Source organism: Mobula hypostoma, chromosome 5 (assembly GCF_963921235.1).
Source record: "Mobula hypostoma chromosome 5, sMobHyp1.1, whole genome shotgun sequence".
Classification (NCBI taxonomy): Eukaryota; Metazoa; Chordata; class Chondrichthyes; order Myliobatiformes; family Myliobatidae; genus Mobula; species Mobula hypostoma.
In genome coordinates this window covers 79,195,044-79,217,571 of record NC_086101.1, presented here as the reverse complement: position 1 = coordinate 79,217,571, position 22,528 = coordinate 79,195,044, and the positions used below count along the sequence as shown (strand labels likewise).

Sequence of the window (22,528 nt, the reverse complement as noted above, 5' to 3'; positions counted from 1 at the left end):
TCCTTAGCTTTCAAGTATCTCTAATAAATCTACCCCTCTCAGAAGTGATAAAGAGGAAACCTAACTTTTCTAATTTCATCAGAGCATATGGAATGTTGGACTATATGGATCGGACCAAAGAGCATAAACCCAATGATGTTACATCAAGCATTTATACTTTGCTATATATACAGTGCCTAAGACTTGGACAGTACTCCAAAGTGGAGTGGAGAGTGAGTTTGCAAATCTGGAGGGAGCTGAGGATATTGGGAATGACGAGGGTTAAGCACTGTGAGAGGGTGTGGGACAGGTGGCAAGGAATGCTGGGACGGGGTGGTATGGGTGCGGCAGACACATCCAGTTCTGGGACACCAGGCAAGGTCATTTGATTCCAAACAATTGGTTTATTGATCATTACTGAATATCCCTCTGGTGCTTCCAGCTTCCTCCCCTCTCCCTTCCCTTTCCCAACCATGATTTCCTTTTCTCTGCCTCTTTCCTACTCTCAGTCCACAATAGAGACCCATTATCAGAATCAGGCTTATCATCTCTTACAGATGTCATGAAACTTGTTTTTTTTGTGACAGCAGTACAGTGTAATAGATAAGATTACTACAGTACTGTCTCCTTTGGACAGGTTGTAAATATTTAAGCTGCTACACTTATGCTTCATGAATCATCTTTCTGATCCTGTATCCCACTACACTTAATCTATAACCCAATTCATGCTTAGTGGGAGAAGCTAGTATTTTTCTTTTTCAGTTGCTATATCTTGCATGTATGACTGTATTTCGTCTATGTATTTGGGGGAAAGGTGTGCTTTTTCACAATTTCTATATTCTTGCCTGTGGTGATTATAGATCATTACCTTATTTTTTTAAATCAGAAATATTGGCTGAATTTCCTGTGGCATTTTGTTTGTGGTGGTGGCTTCAATGCCTTTTTCAGAACTGTGCACAAAATCCTGGTTGATAAGATGATGTGCCATTTAAAAGTCATCTTTAAGTTGATATAATGAAGTTATTGCTCTAGACTGGTATGCAGCCTTTATGTGGGAATGGTCAGATTGCCAATCCAAATTATTTTTGACAGCAGTTGTATGAAATGTTATGTTTTAACTGTACGTAACTGGCTATTGCATCTAAAAACATACAAAACTTTAACAATAACTCTGGTTTTACATTTTCACCAAACAGCTTTCTTCCTTTTCATCGTTTCAAACTTTGGAGGAAGAGGTTGTTGAAATGTTGGCTGATGACACCATTTGCATGAATATATTATTAATGCCCTTACAAATTCTAGAGATTGTATGTAATAATTTCGATACTTAATCTTATCTATATCTTGTCATTGATTTTAAAACATCCACTCTATAATTCTGTATAGGTTGTTTAATTTTACTGTTTTGATTTGCTGTTTCAAAAATCACACCACTCCAATCGCCATCTCCAGATTGTATTGAGGTAATAGTGGGTTTATTTGGTTCATATCCCTCTAAACCTATCTATTTACCGGTTTTCATTTAGAAAAGGATTAAAATTTTTATAGCAGTCTATTCCAGATACTTGCTGTAGTATATTGGAGAAAGCATTGGGTTTCCAATGCTTGCTAAGCTTTTAAAAATTGTGATAAAACATTTACAGACACAGTTGCAATTTTAATGAAGAGTTTTCAAGATAATGTGAATTGTATTTCAGTTTTTGTGGGGCCTTCTAAATAGGAATGTGTGTTAAGTTTTGGAAAGAAGATGCTATATTACTTTAGGCCGCAATTTCTCTTGTTCTCATTCTGGGCATCAGTCGGAGTTGGTATTTTGATTAATTGATTGTCTCATCACAAAGAAGCTGCTGTCATCATGGAGTTTACAATGGGGGGGGGAGAAGGAAATGTTCAGAATTTCTATTCACCTTAAAGTACATATCATAAGTCTTTAATTGTTCATTTTAGGTCAGTAATTTTACTGACTTTAGTGTTCTGTGCTAGTACATGTGTTGACTGAAAAGTCAGGGACTGTGTCACATAATCACAGGTGGAATTTAACTTGTAGCTTTGTAAGAAGTGGCCAAAGTGCAGTTAATGCCCAGTTCTTGGCAATAGCAGTACTGTGTTTAGAACAGACCACAAAAATAAACTTGTGAGATATATTTTGGAAGTGTTGGTTTAAAGGATCCCACAGTATTGAAGTGTCCAGCGAAACTTCCTCTAAAGCATCAGCGAACTTAGACATAACGACTTGTAGTAGGATTTCTTTTCCACCATAACAAAAACACTGAATCTGTGGGTTCAGACTATCATCACTGGATTAACTTCAATTTGTTCTTTTGGGTCCTCCCAGATTAAGACAAGGTTCATTTCCTGTCACGTGCCTCCAAGTACCCTGAAACTCCGTCCTTACTAATGGACTCCAGCATCTTCCCAGGCTAGCTGGCCTATAGTTTCCCATCTTTTGTCTTCCTCCCTTCTTAGAGTGGAGTGAAGTTTGCGATTTTGAAGTCCTCCAGAATTATTCCAGAATCCAGTGATTCTTGGAAGCATACTACTAATACCTCCACAATCTTTTCAGCTGCCTCTTTCAGAACCCTAGGCTGTATTCCCTCTGGTCCAGATGACTTATCTACCTTCAAACCTTCCTGGTGCTGTCTATCAGCTACAGCTATTGCTGTGCACTGTTTCATCTAAGCTGTGCGGGTGTGCTGCTTGCAGTAACCAAAATGCTCTCGTGCACATAGCTGTTGTTGCACAGCTGCAATTTTCCTTTGTATAATGTGTTAATATAATTTTGAAATGATTCTTATATTACTGTGATATACTTTGTAATTAATTGTGTTAGTGAATATAATCCATAAATTTTCCAAACAGTAAATGTACCACAACCTCTACTTCGTAGCATTTTAGACCAGGTGTTCCCAACTTAGGGCCCACTTACCCCTTGCTTAATGGTATTGGTCCATGGCGTTTTTTAAAAAAAGGTTGGGAACTCCTGTTTTAGAGCTTCAATGTACAGGTTTCCCCCGCTATCCGAAAGTAGAGTGTTCCTATGAAACCTTTTGTAAGCCGAAATGGCGTAAAGCGAAGAAGCAATTACCATTAATTTATATGGGAAAAATTTTTGAGTGTTGCCAGACCCAAAAAATAACCTACCAAATCATACCAAATAGCACATAAAACCTACAAAAACAGCACGTACACGCATGTGTGCACACAGCTGCCCGCGCAAGGGTTCATGGTCCTGGTAGTCTTTCTCGGGGTAAACGCAAGTTTAAAGCGGGCGCCTTTTTTTGTAAAAGCGAAAATCCTCTGGATTTCTTTCAGTTAGCGAAAACAGGTACTAATGTAGGTCTTTCGTAAAAGCGAACTTCCATAAAGTGGGGGACTCCTGTATTCACATTGTCAGTGTTTCAAGTTACAACATTGTTACAAATTGTAACAATAAACACAGAATGGATGTCGGTGGTTCATTGTTAATAAACCACAGGCCCGCTGAGTGCAATGTGAGAGATTTTCTTTGTTGATTTTGCTGAATAGTCTTGATATCTTTTCAGTGCTTTAGGGTGTCTATTGCAGGTAGATCATGTCTCGGAAGCATTCTTTAAAGCGGGGTTCATTACTATTTAGTAAACCTTTGGCTTTATGACCATGCTGGTGTGAATTTCATCATTGATGTCTGCCTGCCTTGGGAGAGGCTCAAGTTGTTAAAAAGTTGTCCAGGATCTTTTTATGAACCTATATTGTCAGAAGATAGGCTTATAGATTAGTAGACTTCCTTTTTACAAATTCACTGCAGTTTCAAGCATTCTAGTTTTGAGATGCCAGAAATAACCACTAGTGAAAATGAAGTAGTTTCAATACTTCAAGTTAGGAACTCTGGGGAATTTAAAGGTTTCAACAATCATCTTGAATATTACAGTTAAAATAAAGATTTGGAGGATGTAATCATCAACAGCATTGTATGAAAGTAGTCCATAATCTGCACTAGGTATCTGCTGATTTTGTTTATTTACGGTCAAAAGAACGTGATGAAGATTAATTTCTCCAGTAAATATTGGGATCTAATACAGTTTTCTAGTACTGTATTAGTATTGATAGTGTTCTCATTTGTTCTGTATTTCACTTAAATACGTAATTTGTTACTCAGTTTGTTTTTAGTGACTTTTTAACTATTTCTATGAAACTTTGGCTAATTGGGACAGCAACTTAATTAGGCCAAAATGTACGAGTCCTAATGTTTCCCAATTAACCAGAATCCACTGTATTTTGTTCCAACATCTTGGTGTTCCAAAATCTGAGGACTGCTAGTTCGCTATTAGAAAGTGTTGAGTTTAGAATTGTATCATAACCAAAATAAGAGAGAAGTGGTTTATCAGCTGAGTTGTGTAGTATGAGTTCAAGTCAGAATTGGAAAATGTATCCTCTGCTGTCAAAACAAAATGTCATTAATTAAATGTGTTGCTTCTGATCATTCTTACTGTGACTCTTGTGTGAATGTGATGGCCCTTTATATTTCTTTTGCTAAACAAATTAATTTTAATTAAGATTAATTGTACAGAAGGTCCCTTTATGATTGAATTTTACAATGTACTGAATTGTATCTGGTTATTCTCCTTGATGGTATTCAACACTGTAATTGCATTTTTTAACTAAATGTTATACCATAATGATAAGAAATTGGGGTTAGTAATCTAATTTTGTTTATTCTGAAATAATGAAGGTGGTTAATTGGGATAGGTGGCATAGGACAAATTATTAATAGTTTAAAAGATCAATGGCAATATGCTGCCTTAAGGTACATTTGAGCTTTTAAAGTGATTTTGTTTTGAAGATTGGAATTGAGTGTTATTTATTGAATGTTAATGTTGCAAATGCAGTATGATCAAAATTACTGGGTTAGGGGATATTCATGCCACACTTGGAGTACTGTGTCCAGTTCTGGTCGCCTCACTATAGGAAGGATGTGGAAGCATTGGAAAGGGTACAGAGGAGATTTACCAGGATGCTGCCTGGTTTAGAGCGTATGCATTATGATCAGAGATTAAGGGAGCTAGGGCTTTACTCTCTGGAGAGAAGGACGATAAGAGGAGACTTGATAGAGGTACACAAGATATTAAGAGGAATAGATAGAGTGGACAGCCAGCACCTCTTCCCCAGGGCACCACTGCTTAGTACAATAGGTAAGGCTTTAAGTTAAGGGGTGGGAAGTTCAAGGCGGGTATTAGAGGAAGGTTTTTTACTCTAGAGTGGTTGGTGCGTGGAATGCACTGCCTGAGTCAGTGGTGGAGGCAGATACAATAGTGAAATTGATGAGACTACTAGACAGGTATATGGAGGAATTTAAGGTGGGGGGGTTATATGGGAGGCAGGGTTTAAGGGTTAAATATTGTGGGCCGAAGGGCCTGTACTGTGCTGTACTATTCTGTGTTCTATGTAAAACTGCTTGCAATACTCCCAAGTGTGGTCTGACCAATGCCGTATATAGTCTCACTATTGCAACTTTGCTTTTATATTCCAGTCCCCTCGAAATGAATGCTAACATTGCATTTGCTTTCCTTGCCATTGACTCAACCTTTAGGAAATTCTACACGAGGGCTCCAGAATCTCTTTGCACCTCTGATTTCTGAATTTTCTGTCCATTTAGAAACTAGTCTATGCCTTTATTCCTTCTACCAAAGTGTATGAGCATATACTTCTCTACACTATGTTCCATCTGCCACTTTGCCCATTCTCTTAATCTAAATCCTTCTGGAGACTCCCTGCTTCCTTGATACTACCTGCCTCTTCATCTCTTTTTGTATTGTTTATAAACTTGGCCACAAAGCCATCAATTTTACCATCCAAATAACATTCAATTTACAGTGTTAGGTGCTTGGAATGTTCTTGCAGATGAAGTGGTAGAAGTAGATAGAAAAACAAAATTTAAAACATTTAGACAGGTGGTGAATGAGAGATATAGACCATGTGCCAGCAGGTAGGATAAAGTTGTCGTCATAGTTGACAGAGACATGGTGGGCTAAAGGGCCTGTACTTGTGCAGTACTTTTCTGTAATCTAAATATTACTTTACAAAGAGGCTGTTTGGTCAGTTGTATCAAAGGCGGCTCCCAGAAACAGAGCTTAATCTCGGACTAGCGCATTATGTGTAACTTTTCTTCAAATGTTCACATTCTTTTTTTAAAAACTATTGTAGATTTATGTTCTACGCTTTTGAAAATAGTGATGTTAAAATGCCATTTTAGTCTTTTCAGCTCTGCTTTTATTTGCTTAATCTTGATCAGTGTTACTACTTTTATTTAAGTATAGGTTTCCCTTTTCAAATCCAAAGGCATACTTGTTAGTATGTTAATTGGTCTTTGTAAATTGTCCTATATTAGGCTAAGGTTAAATCAGTGGGTTGCTGGGCACTGCGCTTGGTGAGCTGGAAGGGCCTCTTCTCTGCTGTATCTCTAAATAAAGTAAAAATGAACATGGTAAACTATGACAAGATCAATAGAATCATCATGTACATGTAAATTAAAGAGCCATTGATCTTTGCACTAAATTATTACTTTCCAAAATATAAATTCTTGCCTCTTAGTATAGACAGTTTGATCTTCTAAAGACTTTCTGAGTCAGTTTGCTTTTGCCAGTATGTTGTACAACTGCTAATTTTTCAGCTCTATGTTTAGTCTACATCTGGTAGTTCACCATTTTTTTGCTGCAAATATTTTTGTTATAGAATGTTTATTAAGTTTCTCTGTCACTTGCTTATTTTTCTTGCCTCAGTGTAAGGGACCAAAATTGTAACTTAGCTATTTTCCTTTTTCTTATCTATAAATGCTCTTGCAGTCTGCTTTTATTTCTTGTTAGCCTGCTTTTCAATTGTCTTGGCCCTTTTTTTTGCTGAACTTTGAAATATTTTGCAGTCCATAAGCTTATTGCTGCTCTGCAACATGTGAAACCTCCACTATTTATGTGGTACTGTCTGTAACTTTCCTGTTTTGTTTCTATGTACTAACGAACTACATTATTACCTTGCATGTTAGTGATTGAATTTTTACTTTTACACCTTTTTAATGTTGGTAACTAACCCACCAATAGACAACTTTCCCTTTTGCCTTTTATTGTTTTATTCAGATTTAAAACCTTAGTTTCAGATTGAGTAATATCTTTTTCAGTTAATATAAAATGCTGTCATGATGGTAACTCTTCCTATGTCTATTCCACGTCCCATTCCCATTCTGATATGTCTATCCACAGCCTCCTCTACTGTAAAGATGTAGCCACACTCAGGTTGGAGGAACAACACCTTATATTCCGTCTGGGTAGCCTCCAACCTGATGGCATGAACATCGACTTCTCAAACTTCCGCTAATGCCCCACCTCCCCCTCGTACCCCATCCCTTATTTATTTATTTATACATTTTCTTTCTCTCGCTCTCGCTCTCTCTTTCTCTTTCTCTTCCCCCCCCCCCCCTTTTTCTCCCTCTGACTATACCTCTTGCCCATTCTCTGGGTTTTCCCCCCCTCCCCCCTTTTCCTTCTCCCTGGGCCTCCTGTCCCATGATCCTCTCATATCCCTTTTGCCAATCAACTGTCCAGCTCTTGGCTCCATCCCTCCCCCTCCTGTCTTCTCCTATCATTTCGGATCTCCCCCTCCCCCTCCCAATCTCAAATCTCTTACTAACTCTTCCTTCAGTTAGTCCTGACGAAGGGTCTCAGCCCGAAATGTCAACTGTACCTCTTCTTAGAGATGCTGCCTGGCCTGCTGCGTTCACCAGCAACTTTTATGTGTGTTGCTTGGATTCAAGGTAGTTTATTCCCACTTTAGCTTCTCAGTGTACTTGTCTTAAGTTATCTCAAACACTCGATGAATTTATCCACTCTATTGTGGTTTGATTCATGTGAGGATAAAAGCCCTTCTTGACTTAATTACATACATTTCTGATTTCTAATTTATACTGTGTCCAGCATTACCAGCATTGATTGGGGCTGGTAACTCCTAATGCTCTTATCTCCTTTATGGAATTACCTATTTTGCTACCTGTTTTTTGTTTTGAGTCGAATCAAAAATCTTTCCTCCTTATTTGCGTATTGTCTGTCTTGCTAGGCATATTCTTTTGCTCACTCGATATTTTGTGCAGCAATGTGATCCTCTTCTGTGCAAACTAGGAACTCTTGTCTTATTTCAATATCTCTGCAATTTCATCATTGTCCATGGGATTTCCCTTTTCTTTCGCTCTGTTTTGCTTCAGGCCTAGAAATTCTTTATTATCTAAAGCAGTACATTAAGCAAAATTAGACCAACACCTGTCTACCCCCGGGAGCTAAGTTCTGTTGAACAATAGGCCAAGGAATTATGCATAATGCCTTCCACACAATGCAGACAGATATCTTTTTCTTGTGCTAGTCCTGGAAGAAGTTATAAAGGAAATCTGGTAAACTGGAAATCATTGGAGTAGAGATGTGGTTAGGATGGTAAATCTCATTGAACAATCTAACATGGATAGAAAATCAGCAAAAGAGTGGAAATAAAGGGGACCTTTTCTGTTTGGCTGCTGGTGACTCGTGATGTTCTGCAGATGCCTGTGTTGGGATGGCTGCTTTTCATGTTACATGGCGATAATTTAGATGACTTAATTGATGGCTTTGTGGCCAAGTTTGCGGATGATAGGAAGATAGGTGGAAGGGCCAGTTGTGTTGAGGAAGCATGAAGACTGCAGAAGGATTTAAACAGATTAGAGGGGTGGGCAAAGAAGTGGCAAGTGGAATACAGTGTAGGGAAGTGTATATTCATGCACTTCAGTATAAGTAATAAGGCGTAGACTATTTTCTAAACAGGCAAAAAACTCAGAAATCAGGGATGAAAAGAGACATGGGAGTCCTTGTACAGGATTCCCTAAAGGTTATCTTGTGGATTGATTATCAGTGGTAAGGAAGACAAATGCAGTGTCAGCATTCATTCAGAGAGGGCGAGAATATAAAAGCAAGGATGTAGTGCTGAGACTTTATAAGGCATTGGTCAGACTGGACAGAGTATAGTAAGCAGTCTTGGGCCTATTATCTAAGAAAGGATATGCTGGCATGGGAAAGGGTCCAGAGAAGATTTGCGCGAATACTTCCAGGAGTAAAAAGGGTTAAAGTATGAAGAGCATTTGATGGCTTTGGGCCTGTACTTGCTGGAATCGAGAAGAATGGACGAGGGAGTTTCATTGAAATATACCGAATACTGAAAGGCCTAGACAGAGTGGATGTGAAGAGGATGTTTCGTATAGTGGGGAAGTCTAGGAACAGGGGCATAGCCTCAGAGTAGAGGGATGCTCCTTTAGAACAAAGTGAGGAATTGCTTTTGTCAGAGGGTGGTGCATCTTTGCAATTCATTGTCACAGGTTGCTGTGGAATTCAAATCATTGGGTATATTTAAAGCGGAAGTTGATAGGCTGTTGATTAGTAAGGGAGCCAAAAGTTATTTGGAGAAAGCAAGAGAATGGGGTTGAGAGGGATAATAAATCAGCCATGATGGAATGGCAGAGCAGGTTCATTGTGCTGAATGGCTAATTCTCCTATGTCTTATGGTCTTATGAATATCAGATGCCATTGCCCAGAAAGTTAGAGGGCATGGGATCCAGGGAAGTTTGGCCAGGTGGATTCAGAATTGGCTTGCCTGCAGAAGGCAGAGGGTGGTGGTGGAGGGAGTACATTCAGATTGGAGGATTTTGACTAGTGGTGTCCCACAAGGATCTGTTCTGGGACCTCTACTTTTCGTGATTTTTATTAACGACCTAGATGTGGGGGTAGAAGGGTGGGTTGGCAAGTTTGCAAACAACACAAAGGTTGGTGGTGTAGATAGTGTAGAGGATTGTCAAAGATTGCAGAGAGACATTGATAGGATGCAGAAGTGGGCTGAGAAGTGGCAGATGGAGTTCAACCGGGAGAAATGTGAGGTGGTACGCTTTGGAAGGACAAACTCCAAGGCAGAGTACAAAGTGAATGGCAGGATACTTGGTAGTGTGGAGGAGCAGAGGGATCTCAGGGTACATGTTCGCAGATCCCTGAAAGTTGCCTCACAGGTAGATAGGGTAGTTAAGAAAGCTTATGGGGTGTTAGCTTTCATAAGTTGAGGGATAGAGTTTAAGAGTCGTGATGTAATGATGCAGCTCTATAAAACTCTGGTTAGGCCACACTCGGAGTACTGTGTCCAGTTCTGGTTGCTTCACTATAGGAAGGATGTGGAAGCATTGGAAAGGGTACAGAGGAGATTTACCAGGATGCTGTCTGGTTTAGAATGTATGCATTATGATCAGAGATTAAGGGAGCTAGGGCTTTACTCTTTGGAGAGAAGGAGGATGAGAGGAGACATGATAGAGGTGTACAAGATAATAAGAGGAATAGATAGAGTGGATAGCCAGCACCTCTTCCCCAGGGCACCACTGCTCAATACAAGAGGACTGGCTTTAAGGTAAGGGGTGGGAAGTTCAAGGGGGATATTAGAGAAAGGTTTTTTACTCAGAGAGTGGTTGGTGCGTGGACTGCACTGCCTGAGTCAGTGGTGGAGGCAGATACACTCGTGAAGTTTAAGAGACTACTAGACAGGTATATGGAGGAATTGAAGGTGGGGCTTATATGGGAGGCAGGGTTTGAGGGTCGGCACAACATTGTGGGCCAAAGGGCCTGTACTGTGCTGTACTATTCTATGTTCTATGTTAACGTTTTGGAAGGGGGTGATGTGGTAGAGTTGTGACTGGGATTTGGGTCTAATTTATGGCAACATGGAATGTGGTTGTCAGCAAGAGTAGGGGTTGGGGGGTGGAATTTAGCTAGTGGTTAATGAAAGCTTGGCTTAGTCTCTGTCCATTGCTGACATACGCGTAGTTATCTTTCTTCATGTGGGAACAGAAGTCCACACTCTAATTTTGGCATGTGTATTTTTGCACCCCGAGTGTATTTCAAGTATGTGTTAACGAAACAAAAATTTTACTTTACTGAATGTATCCTGTAGCTGCTTGCTACTTTTATTTTAAAAACCTTTAACTAATACTATTTTGTCCCTTACAAAATGGTTACTTTTCTTCTCACATGGTGTAGTTACTGGTGGGGTAAGGGGAGCAAAGGAACAAAAGAGAGGAAAGAAGGTGGGAATGGAAATGTACCTTGTGATTTTGAAAAGAATATAAGATTTGCGAAGGTTAATACTTGAAAGGATAATTTGAGCTATGAATGTGGCAGAGGATATAGTCCAATCAATATCAGGACAACAAATTGTTTTAAACACTTGCTAAGATTAAAAACTACAGAAGAAACTTGGGAATAGGGCTTGGTATTAGAGTTGCCCTTATGTAAAGAATACTGTATGTTTATGAAAAAGTATTGTGTTTCATTGAAAAGTAAAGGCAGAAAGGTATTACAAACTTAAATTATAGGGAAAATCTTGGTAAATTCATATTAGTGAGGAAAGCAAAATACTTCATTTCTACATTGCAAGAAATTGATTCTTTTTGAAAACTTACTCAAATGGGAAACATTTTTGAACATTAATTGTATGTGCAAAGGACTGGGCATACAAGAGAAAATAATAGGTCAGGCTTAATTGGTTTTGCTAGCAACAAATCTGAGAATTTTATGCAAGTCAAATGTGTGACCTCGAACTTACCAATATATTTGGCCTGGCTCATGACTGAAACCCCTATTTTGATGAGGACTGTTCTCAACTTATTTTGCCTCACCTTAATGTTTTAAATTTTGTTTAAATACTTACACAGATTTCAATATGACTTCATTAAATTTACTGTTCATGAAAAATCCCTCAGAATTTTACAGCTGGCTAACGTTGCTGCTGCTTTTAGCCGCTCAGTTCTCAGAGCAGCAATGTGAGGTTGGGCACAATCAGAATGCTGCCGGGGTGCTACCGCCATCCAGAATGCTTCAGGTCAGCAAATTGCATTTTCTTCATCAAGACTAGGTAGTTAAAAAGTGGCGAGACTGCAGGTAGTTGATCCAGATGTGGAGACCAGATTAACATCGTCTGGTCCGTACTATAGATTAATTTAGAATGGTTTCATGCGCACCATCTATGCACATCATAAAAATTGGCAACTTAATTTTGTTTTGGTGATAGTGGAATAAGTGCTTAAGTAATTGAGATTTTCTTTTTGCCATTTGCTTTGGATGTAGTTTTGCAGGAGCAGTGTATAATCTGCAAATTCCACAATGTAGCTGTGTGATTGTATGCAAGGCAAAACTTAGTTTTTTCATGGTTTTAAGCCATATTTTTGAAAATGAATAACAAAATATAATTAGCTGTGTTTGTATAATTCCCGGCAATGTCTCATTATGTAAAGGTGATATGCTAAGATGGTATCTAGATGATTAGAATCATGGGCTTTAATTGAATTTCAATCTCTCTCCCTTTTTATAAAAAACATTCTTCATCTTTTCTTCTTCCCTCCCCCCCATCTCTTTCTCTTGCCCCATTCTGCTTCTGTAAAGAGAAATCCTTTATATTCAAGAGTAAGGTGGGGGTTCTAAGACCCCAAGTGCCCCAGGAAAACCTTTGTTAGACATTTTTGTAATATCGTATTCTGTGGTAGCACTAGAAAACGCGCACTTGAATGATAAAGAATAACATTTGTGTAACCTCTCTTGTCAACAAAGTATTAAAAAGCTTTACCTTGAGGTAAAGGTTGGTGTAGATTTGTGAATATCTGACTTTAGAAAGTGGGATGCTATGGATGTGCATTAGATGCAAAACTTTTACCTCACATATTTGGGCTGCCACCTTGTAATCATTCACTTTGCCTGTTTACTTCCCATTTTACAGGGCTGCTCAGTTTATATTATAAAAGACAATTATGTGGGACCTTTTGGTGCTCTGGTGCTTATGAGCTGCTTTCAAGCCAATCCCTTCACAGCACACGAGCTAGGAAACACCTTTCAAATTTCAGGTACAGTTGAAACCCACTAATTTAGACTCCCTTTTAAAATTATCCTGTTTATCAAATTGCTGCCATAAGCAAAGATGCTGATTGAATTAGATACAATGCAGTTTTCTGAAGTTGGAAAAGAGTGGTGTGACATTGTGGGGAATAGTTATTGTGAGGACTCCCAGTGACTTGTAAATATCTACCAAATTAAATATCACTGGAATAACATTCACTAATTACATAGCTACAGCTCCCACCTGCAAAATGAAGCAGCAAATTTCATCCGACTTTGGCATTTTTTTGACTTTGCTATATCAGTTTCATTGGATTTACATTGTACAGCAAAGCTCTTGGATAAGATTTGCAATAGGGTTGAAAGGTAAAGATATAATAGTAAGATGCTTCAAAAAGCTTTGGAGAATTAAGTAGCTTTAAAGTATTATCACTGAGGTAATGTAAGTGGTACCTCAGACAACAGCCTAGATTTTGCAGAGTGAAGTCCCACTAATAACATTGAAGTACTTAAGTAAATAATCTAATTTCTAGATATACGTGCTATTGTTGTTGTTGGGGGGGGAATCTTTCACGTGCTGATTTAAATAATGTGAGACATCTTTTATGTATGCCCATGAGGTGGTCCTTGTTTTCACTGCAGATGAGTTACTTACTTTTTGTTTGTACAGCAAATACCACTTCATTTTGCCTCCACCTCTGCCAAGTGTTTTAAAAGGAAGGCCCATTCACTTGTGCTCTCTTCAGCGATCATAACTGACCCTTTTGCCACATTCTCATCAGTGATGTGACTCAACCCATGCTGTATTCTGTCTTTGACAGTCAACCAGAAGTCTTGTACAATTGGGCATTTTTAGACTTGTATTCAAAGTGCTTCATACCCCACTACTCTCTTCATTAGTTGGTCCTGATCCAGTTTTCTGTACAATCGACCCCATACAAATCAAGCAGAGACTAAACAGAAAGAGGTAACTGAAGGACTTTATGTCTGCTTTGTAATAAGCTTCAGCTCTGTTGTCGACAGTATTTCAGAGCCTTTTCCATTCTTTGGAACTTCAGCTCTGCTACATTTTTATCTATGTGCACCAGAAGGTGAGAAGGCAGCTTGTGCATAAACTTGATTTTGTCTTGAGAGAATGGTAATAATGAATGATTTGATTGTCTTGAATGAAATTGATAGCATTCATGTCCATTGCAGGCTGAATTGTACTGGAATGCTACTTAAGTGTTTGCCTCCATTTCCCAAACTTTTCTTGTATTGCGTACATATCGGAAAATCCAATTTTCTTCTTCCTCTTCCTGAAGGTGATTTGCGCTGCGATGCATTTACAAAGGCTGCATAATTATTTTGTGACTGTTAAGCCTGCTTTCTAGGAATGTGCCCATAATTTATCTAGCTGTTCTAAAATAGGTTATTACAATAATTCCAAATCTTCATCACTCCAGATGTCTGCATGTGGATGTGTATACACTTTAAGGACAATAGGATATGAGTTTTTTTCTCTACTCTTCTTTCGTAGCTAGGAAATGCCATTTGTCATTGCCTACTAGAATTCTGCAACATTGCAATACGCTAAGGATTTATAATTTTACAGTTTTGTGCTACTCATTTTTTGGGTAACCCTGCATTTCTTTTCCTTGCTATAAAATAATTTACTTTTTTTCCTTAGGAACATCATTTGCAGAGAGCAATTTCAGCCCAGCAGGTCTTCAGAGAAAAAAGGGAGAATATGGTTATTCCAGTGCCTGAAGCAGAGAGTAATGTCTCTTACTATGATCGTCTATACAGGGGTGAATTCAAGGTTCCTAAGCAACTCATTCATATTCAACGTAAGTCGTAATCATATTTAATGATTGACAAATCATCCTCACCATTAGTGTTTTGAAGCTCTAGAACAGTTAAGATCTGATTTTGATATACGAGAGGTATTGTTTTCTGTGATCACAATTTTATGTAACATTCAGTGTGATGGTAAAGAATATATTTGTATGCTTTAAAATTATATCACATTTTAAACTTTTCAAGTTCATGATTATATTTGTCATTGGAAGTATTCATTAATGTGCTTCATATTTTATTTTAATTTTTCTAACTGTACTGTAGCAAAGCTTAGAGTGAGGTGTTTGCAGTTCCTTAAAATTTCGTGTTATTTTAGCCCCTCACTAGAATATAGATTCAAACATGTAATTGTGGGTATGTCATATGATACTCCCAAGATTTTAACAATCTGCAGTAGATATGTTTGCATATCTGGTTTTAGAAGGAATCAGTGCAGTGAAATTTAAAAATGTAAAACTGGAAGAGATATGGTTTAGCTTAGTCCATAAAACCATAAGATACAGGAGCAGAATTAGGCCATTTGGCCCATTGAGTCTGTTCCACCATTTCATCACGGTTGATCCAATTTTCCTCACAGCCCCAGTTTCTGGCCTTCTCCCTGTATCCCTTCATGCCCTGACCAGACAAGAATCTATCAACCGCTGCCTTAAATATACATGAAGACTGTGGCAAAGAATTCCACAGATATACCACCCTCTGGCTAAAGAAATTCCTTCTCATCTTCGTTCTAAAAGGTCTCTCTTCTATTCTGAGGCGGTCTCCTCTGGTCCTAGACTCTCCCACCACAGGAAACGTCCTCACTGCATCCACTCTATCAAAGTCTTTCACCATTCAATAGGCTTCAATGAGGTCACTCCTCATTCTTCTGAATTCTAGTGAATCAGAGGCTCTTCACATGACAAACCATTCAATCATGGAATCATTTTCGTGACCTCCTTTGAACCTTTTCCAGTTTCAACACATCCTTTCCAAGATAAGGGCCCCAAATCTGCTCACAATACTCCCAAGTGAGGCCTCAATAGTGCTTTATAAAGTTTCAACATTACATTCTTTCTTTTATATTCCTGTCCTCTTGAAATGAATGCTAACCTTGCATTTGCCTTCCTCACCACATATTCAAATTAACTTTTGGGAAATCCTCCACAAGGACTCCCAAGTCCCTTTGCACCTCGGTGTTTTGTATTTTCTCTCCATTTAGAAAATAGTCAACTCTATAATTTCTTCTACCAAAGTGCATGACCATACACTTCCCAGCACTATTCCATCTGCTATTTTTTGCCCATTCTCCTGCGTTGTCATAAGTTTCTCTGTAGCCTACTTCCTCAAAACTACTTGCCCCTCCAGCTATCTTCATAACGCCTGCAAACTTTGCAACAAAGCTATCAATTCTTTTATCCATATAATGTAAAAAGTATTGGCCCACTAGTCACCAGCAGTCAGTCAGAAAAGGCTCTCCTTATTCCAACTCTTTGTCTCTTGCCAGTCAGCCACTGATTAATCCATGGTAAAATCTTTCCTGTAATACTATGGGCACTTGACCTTGTGTGGCACCTTGTCAATGGCCTTCTGAAAATCCAAGTATATAACATCAGCCAATTTTCCCCTTGCTTGTGACTTCTTCAAAGAATTCCAATAGATCCGTCGGGCAAGATTTTCCCTTGAGGTCACCATACCTGTGGCCTATTTTATCATGTGCTTCCTAGTACTTTGAAAGGTCATCCTTAATAATCGACTCCGGCCACTGAGGCCAGACTATTGGGCCTATAGTTTCCTTTCTTCTGCCTCCGTCCCTTCTTGTAGTCCATTGGAGTCAATGTAGTCCATTGATTATATCCTGGCCTTTAAATATAAGGAGAGGTTTTAATGTAAATATTACAAAATTTAGCGAGTTTGTGTAATTCTTAGCAAATTTTGTGTCTTGTTAAATGTCTTAAATTGGTTTAAAAATATTTTTAGATTTGAAGATTTAAAAAAATCATTTTTCTAGCTATTAATTTAGATAGTGAACAACCTGATTATGACATGGATTCTGAAGATGAGATCTTATTCAATCGTCTGAATAGAAAAGTAGAGATTAAACCATTACAGTTTGAAGAAATGTTTGACCGATTGGAAAAGGCTAGTGGAAATCAGGTACAGCGCTGCATCATTTATTATTGAGTAATGGTACAGATTTTGTATTGTTATCTTAATTTTAAATTATTTAGTGCCATACCTGGCAGCTGTATGATTTCTCAGTATGTCCTGCCACTTGCTCCATCTGTATTTATACCATTTCTAGCTATTCTTTTAGAAATCTAGAATTTCCTGCTGTGCCCTGTTAAGCAATTCTTGGAGAGTGCGTTTTGTGATGCTAGTGAATAAACAGTTAAAGCCACACTGGCAGGCTTCATGGCCCACATGCCATCATACCGGTAGTGGTGTACATTCCATCTCAGGCCAACATCAGACAGGTACTGGAGGAGCTGAGCAACGTAATCATCTGTGCACTGTGATTTTTCTGGGAGATTTCAACCAGGCCAGCTTGAAGAAGTCCTCCAAAGAAACTACCACCAAACCAGAGGAGCCAACACAATTACCATTGTTGTAGCACCATCAGGAGCGCTTACCGTGCCATCCCACACCCACATTTTGGAAAGTCTCATCACCAGGCTGTACTTCTCTTAACGTAGAGGCAGAGACTAAAGACTGCAGCACCACTGGTGAGGACCAGCAGAGTATGGTCAGGGGAGGTGGAGGAGAGCTTACAAGATTGCTTTAGTCGGTGGACTGGGCAATATTCAGAGATTCATCTTTGGGCATGAATGAATACTCCACAGTTGTCCTGATTTCATCAAGACCCATGTGGATGAGTGTCTGCCGTCAGGAACGTACCAGGCATACCCAAACCAAAAGCCTTGAATGAACCAGGAGATTTTCAGTCTGCTAAAGGTTAGAACAGTGACATTCAAGACTGGTGATCCAGAACTATACAAAAAGTCCAGGTACAACCTATGGTGGAGAGTGGGGAGAAAGGATTCCAGTTGACATTAGAGTCAGAGTTGGTTCATGTCAGCTCTGGCAGGATTTGCAGGGCATTACTTTCTACCAAAGTGAAACCTAACACCATGAACGGCTGTGATGCTTCACTCCCAGCTGAGCTCAATGCCTTTTATGCACGCTTTGAAAGGGGGAATAAAACTACACTTTAACAAATCCCAGCAGCATCTGGTGACCCTATGATCTGTCTTGGAGACCTACATCAGGACATCTTTCAAGAATCCTCACAAGGTATCATCCCAGATGGCATATCTGGTAGGGCTCTGAAAACCTGTGCCAACCAACTGGCGGGAATGTTCAGGGGTAACTTCAATCTCTCACTGCTGCAGACAGAGATTCCCACCTGCTTCATAAGGGTGCAATTCATACCAGTGTCCAAGAAGGGCAGGGTGAGTTGCTTTAATGACTATTGTCCAGTGATATTCAATTCTAATCTGATGAAGTGTTTGAGAGGTCAGTTGTGGCTAGAATCAACTCCTGCCTAAGAAAGGATCTTTATCTGCTGTAATTTGCCTTTAGACAATAGGTCTACAGGGGATACAAACTCACTGGCTCTCCACTTGGCCTTGGATCATTGGGACAATAGTAAAAAAATTCCCTATGTCAGGCTGCTGTTTATTGATTATTGCTCAGTGTTCAACATAGTCATACCCTCAGTTCTAATCAACAAGTTCCAAAATCTGGACCACTATCTCCCTCTGTAACTGGGTCCTTGTCTTCCTCACCAGGAGACCACAGTCTGTGTGAATTGGAAATAACATCTCGCTGGCAATCAATACTGGCGTGCCTCAAGGATGCGTGTTTAGCCCACTGCTCTACTATCTCCACACCTGCAATTGTGGCTATACACAGCTCAAACATCATCTATAAATTTGCCAATTACAACTACTGTTGGCAAAATTTCAGATGGTGACAAGAAGGCACACAAGAGCGAGACAGATCAGCTGGTTGGATGATGTCACAGCAACATCCTTGTCAGTAAGTCCAAGGAATTGATTGTGGACCTCGGGAAAGGGAAGTTGAGGAAACACACTAGTCCTCATCAAGGGATCAGCAGTGGAAAGGGTGAGCAGTTTCACATTCCTGGATGTCAGCAGCTCTGAAGATCTATCCTGGGCCCAACATATTGATGCAATTACAAAGAAACAACGGCAGTGGCTATATTTCATTAGGAATTTGAGGGGAATTTGAGGAGAATTTGTGTGTCACGAAAGATACTCGCAAATTTTTACAAATGTACCATGGTGAGCATTCTAATTGGTATTTCTGTCTGGTATGGAACAGCCACTGCACAGGATTGGAAAAAGGTGCAATAAGGTGTAAACTCTGTGAGCTACGTCGTGGGCACTAGCATCCAGGACATCTTCGAAAGGTGGCGCCCCAAAAAAGGTGGCATCCATCTTTATGGACTCCCATCAGCCAGGACGTGCCCTCTTTTCATTATTACCATCAAGGAGAAGGAACAGAAGCCTGAAGACACACATTCAATGTTTCAGGAGCAGTTTCTTCCCTGCCACCATCAAATTTCTGAATGGATAATGAACCCATGAACACCTCAGTATTTATTTTCATTCTCTATTTGCACTACTTATTCAATTTGATTTTTTTATATACTTGTAATATATAGTTTTTATTATGTGTTACAATGTACTGCTGCTGCAGAACAACATATTTCATAACATATGCCAGTGATATTAAACCTGATTCTAAGGCTTTTCTATTACCAATTTAAAACTTGATCTGTGTTGCAAAATGAGACCAGTAATAACCTACATGTGTCAAATATCAGATGGTTGAAATGATCAAGTTAAGTAAAATGCAAACAACAGGAATTCTGCAGATGCTGGAAATTCAAGCAACACACATAAAAGTTGCTGGTGAACGCAGCAGGTCAGGCAACATCTCTAGGAAGAGGTGCCGTCGACGTTTCAGGCCGAGACCCTTCATCAGGACTAACTGAAGGAAGAGTGAGTAAGGGATTTGAAAGTTGGAGGGGGAGGGGGAGATCCAAAATGATAGGAGAAGACAGGAGGGGGAGGGATGGAGCCAAGAGCTGGACAGGTGATAGGCAAAAGGGATACTAGAGGATCATGGGACAGGAGGTCCGGGAAGAAAGACGAGTGGCGGGGGGGGACCCAGAGGATGGGCAAGGGGTCCCATTCTGACATGTCTGTCCACGGCCTCCTCTACTGTAAAGATGAAACCACACTCAGGTTGGAGGAACAACACCTTATATTCGTCTGGGTAGCCTCCAACCTGATGGCATGAACATCGACTTCTCTAACTTCCGCTAAAGCCCCACCTCCCCCTCGTACCCCATCTGTTACTTATTTTTATACACACATTCTTTCTCTCACTCTCCTTTTTCTCCCTCTGTCCCTCTGAATATACCCCTTGCCCATCCTCTGGGTCCCCCCCCCCCCCGTCTTTCTTCCCGGACCTCCTGTCCCATGATCCTCTCGTATCCCTTTTGCCTATCACTTGTCCAGCTCTTGGCTCCATCCCTCCCCCTCCTGTCTTCTCCTATCATTTTGGATCTCCCCCTCCCCCTCCAACTTTCAAATCCCTTACTCACTCTTCCTTCAGTTAGTCCTGACGAAGGGTCTCGGCCTGAAACGTCGACTGCACCTCTTCCTAGAGATGCTGCCTGGCCTGCTGCGTTCACCAGCAACTTTTAAGTTAAGTAAAATAATTTGATTCATTTAAACTTTTTTCTAAAATGTATGAATCTTATTTTAAAACCATCTAAACTGTACATGTGCAGGCCATGATGATGGCTGGTGTGAAAGTTGTAAAATGAGGGAGTATTGTGGTAATCTATTCTTTGTGGTTGGAATTAAAATGTATTGGTACGGTAACGTGAAGGTGTCTCGATATGAAGATTAATATTGACATAGAGTTTAGAGTTGTATTTATTTCAATAGATAAGTAAAGAAATCATAAACTGTAATCTCATCAATTTCTGCAAATAGATTCATTAAATTATTTTTATTACCTTATTTTTCAGCTTGTATCTATTCAAGAGGCCAAACTGCTTTTGAAGGAAGATGATTACCTAATAAAAGCAGTCCATGATTACTGGGCAAGGAAGCGCAAAAACTGTAGGGCACCCTCTCTTATCCCCTGGGTTAAACAGGAGAAAAGAGATGGTTCCACTAACAATGATCCATATGTTGCCTTTCGGAGGAGAACTGAGAAGATGCAGACCAGGAAGGTGAGCATTTTATGTTACTCATTCATGCAGCATAAACTACCGATTTCTTTGGAAGTGAAGACTGTTCCTGCGTGAATGGAAAGTAGATGATGTCTTGCCTAGCTACCGTTATGCATCCATATGTAATTGTCTTACTGGAGTATTCCAAAGCACTGGTTAGGCCACAGCTGGTGTAGTATGTGCAACATCTTTGGAAGGATGTGATTGCATTTGAGAGGGCACAGAGACAATTCACAAAAATGCTGCCTGGATTGTAATTTTTCAGGTGGAAGGAGAGTTTCAGTAGCTTGTTTTTTTCCTGCAATAGAGGAGTCTGAAGGATAGTACAAAAAGAGGCAGCTGAAGAGTTATACAGAATTATTAGAATAGATTGTAAGAATCTTTTCCTTTGGTTGGAGTATATAACAAGAGTGCATAGATATAAAGTGAGGGTTAGGAGGTTTAAAGCAACATTGAAGGGGGGAATTGTTTTCTCACACGGAATGATTGGCATTTGTAATGCACTGCCTGAGAAAGTGGTAGAGGCAAGTACAGTCACAGTATTTCAAGGAGCATCTAGAATGAGTACAAAGTGACTTTAAGTTTTTGTTTCATTGGGATTTTTTTATTATTGCATTATAATTGAATGGAAAAAACATGATTGAAAACGTTTGTCTTTTGTTTCTGGTAAAATGTGATGGCTCGTATAAAACTAATGGTTTTAATTTGTTCGCAGAATCGTAAAAATGATGAAGCTTCATATGAGAAAATGTTGAAGCTGCGTAGAGAGTTCAGTCGGGCAGTTACCATCCTAGAAATGATTAAAAGGCGGGAAAAAACCAAAAGGGATTTGCTTCATCTTACTCTGGGTGTGGTTGAAAAGAGGTATGATCATGAGAATTTATTATGGTTACATAAATGTTGCCATAGTCACTTTCTGATTTGAATTCTGATTTACTGGTTGATTATTGCACAAAAGCAACTTAAAATGGTAGGAGATGCTGAAGTTATCCTGTTTAAATAGGTACCACATGGGTGACTTTGGTGGAGAAGTTATGAGTGAGCTGAAGACTTTCAAGCAAGAAAAGGTAGTCTCCAACACTCCAGCATCTCTTCACAATGGCAATCATTACAAAGCACCAGAAAACAAGATTGTTAAGGTAAAAACAAAACCTCACCAAATATTTCCTTGTGGATTCAGCATTTGAGTTTGCATTAATTGCTACTGAAATATTTGTATTGAACTTTTTTGTTTATATTTTGTTGACCAAATCTATATCCAAAATATGGGACATTTTAAAACTTGGAACCAACTTGTAATTTTCCAATTAGTGAGAGCACAGCAAGGATGTGTTCAGTTATTATTTTAAAATTAAGCAGATTGTTGGGAAACAGTGGATAATTGGCCTAACTACCTTTTTCAGAGTTGGGCTGCTCTTCAACCTGTACCAAAAAAAAATGAAATGTACTTCAGTTCCAGTACCTTTAGGACCTGACCGATGCCAGACCACAGAAATTTTCTGTGTAAATGTAACTCCTTCTCTATGTAAATATACACCTAAACCCTAAACTTTCC

At 39.3% G+C, this 22,528-nt stretch overlaps 1 protein-coding gene across 3 annotated transcripts in view; it reads left to right on the top strand.

Annotated features, from left to right (window-relative positions):
* The window catches only part of epc2 (enhancer of polycomb homolog 2 (Drosophila)), a 58,071-nt gene that overhangs the window by 9,594 nt on the left and 25,949 nt on the right, over positions 1–22,528 (top strand). For 2 of the 3 annotated variants that reach the window (XM_063048591.1, XM_063048590.1), the window contains exons 2-6: positions 14,551–14,710; positions 16,708–16,853; positions 20,767–20,973; positions 21,689–21,837; positions 21,977–22,112. In XM_063048591.1, coding sequence (XP_062904661.1) covers positions 14,551–14,710; positions 16,708–16,853; positions 20,767–20,973; positions 21,689–21,837; positions 21,977–22,112 — 798 coding nt within the window. Of the gene's footprint in view, positions 1–12,765; positions 12,890–14,550; positions 14,711–16,707; positions 16,854–20,766; positions 20,974–21,688; positions 21,838–21,976; positions 22,113–22,528 lie in introns of all 3 variants that reach the window. The other variant, XM_063048592.1, reaches the window with a different exon arrangement.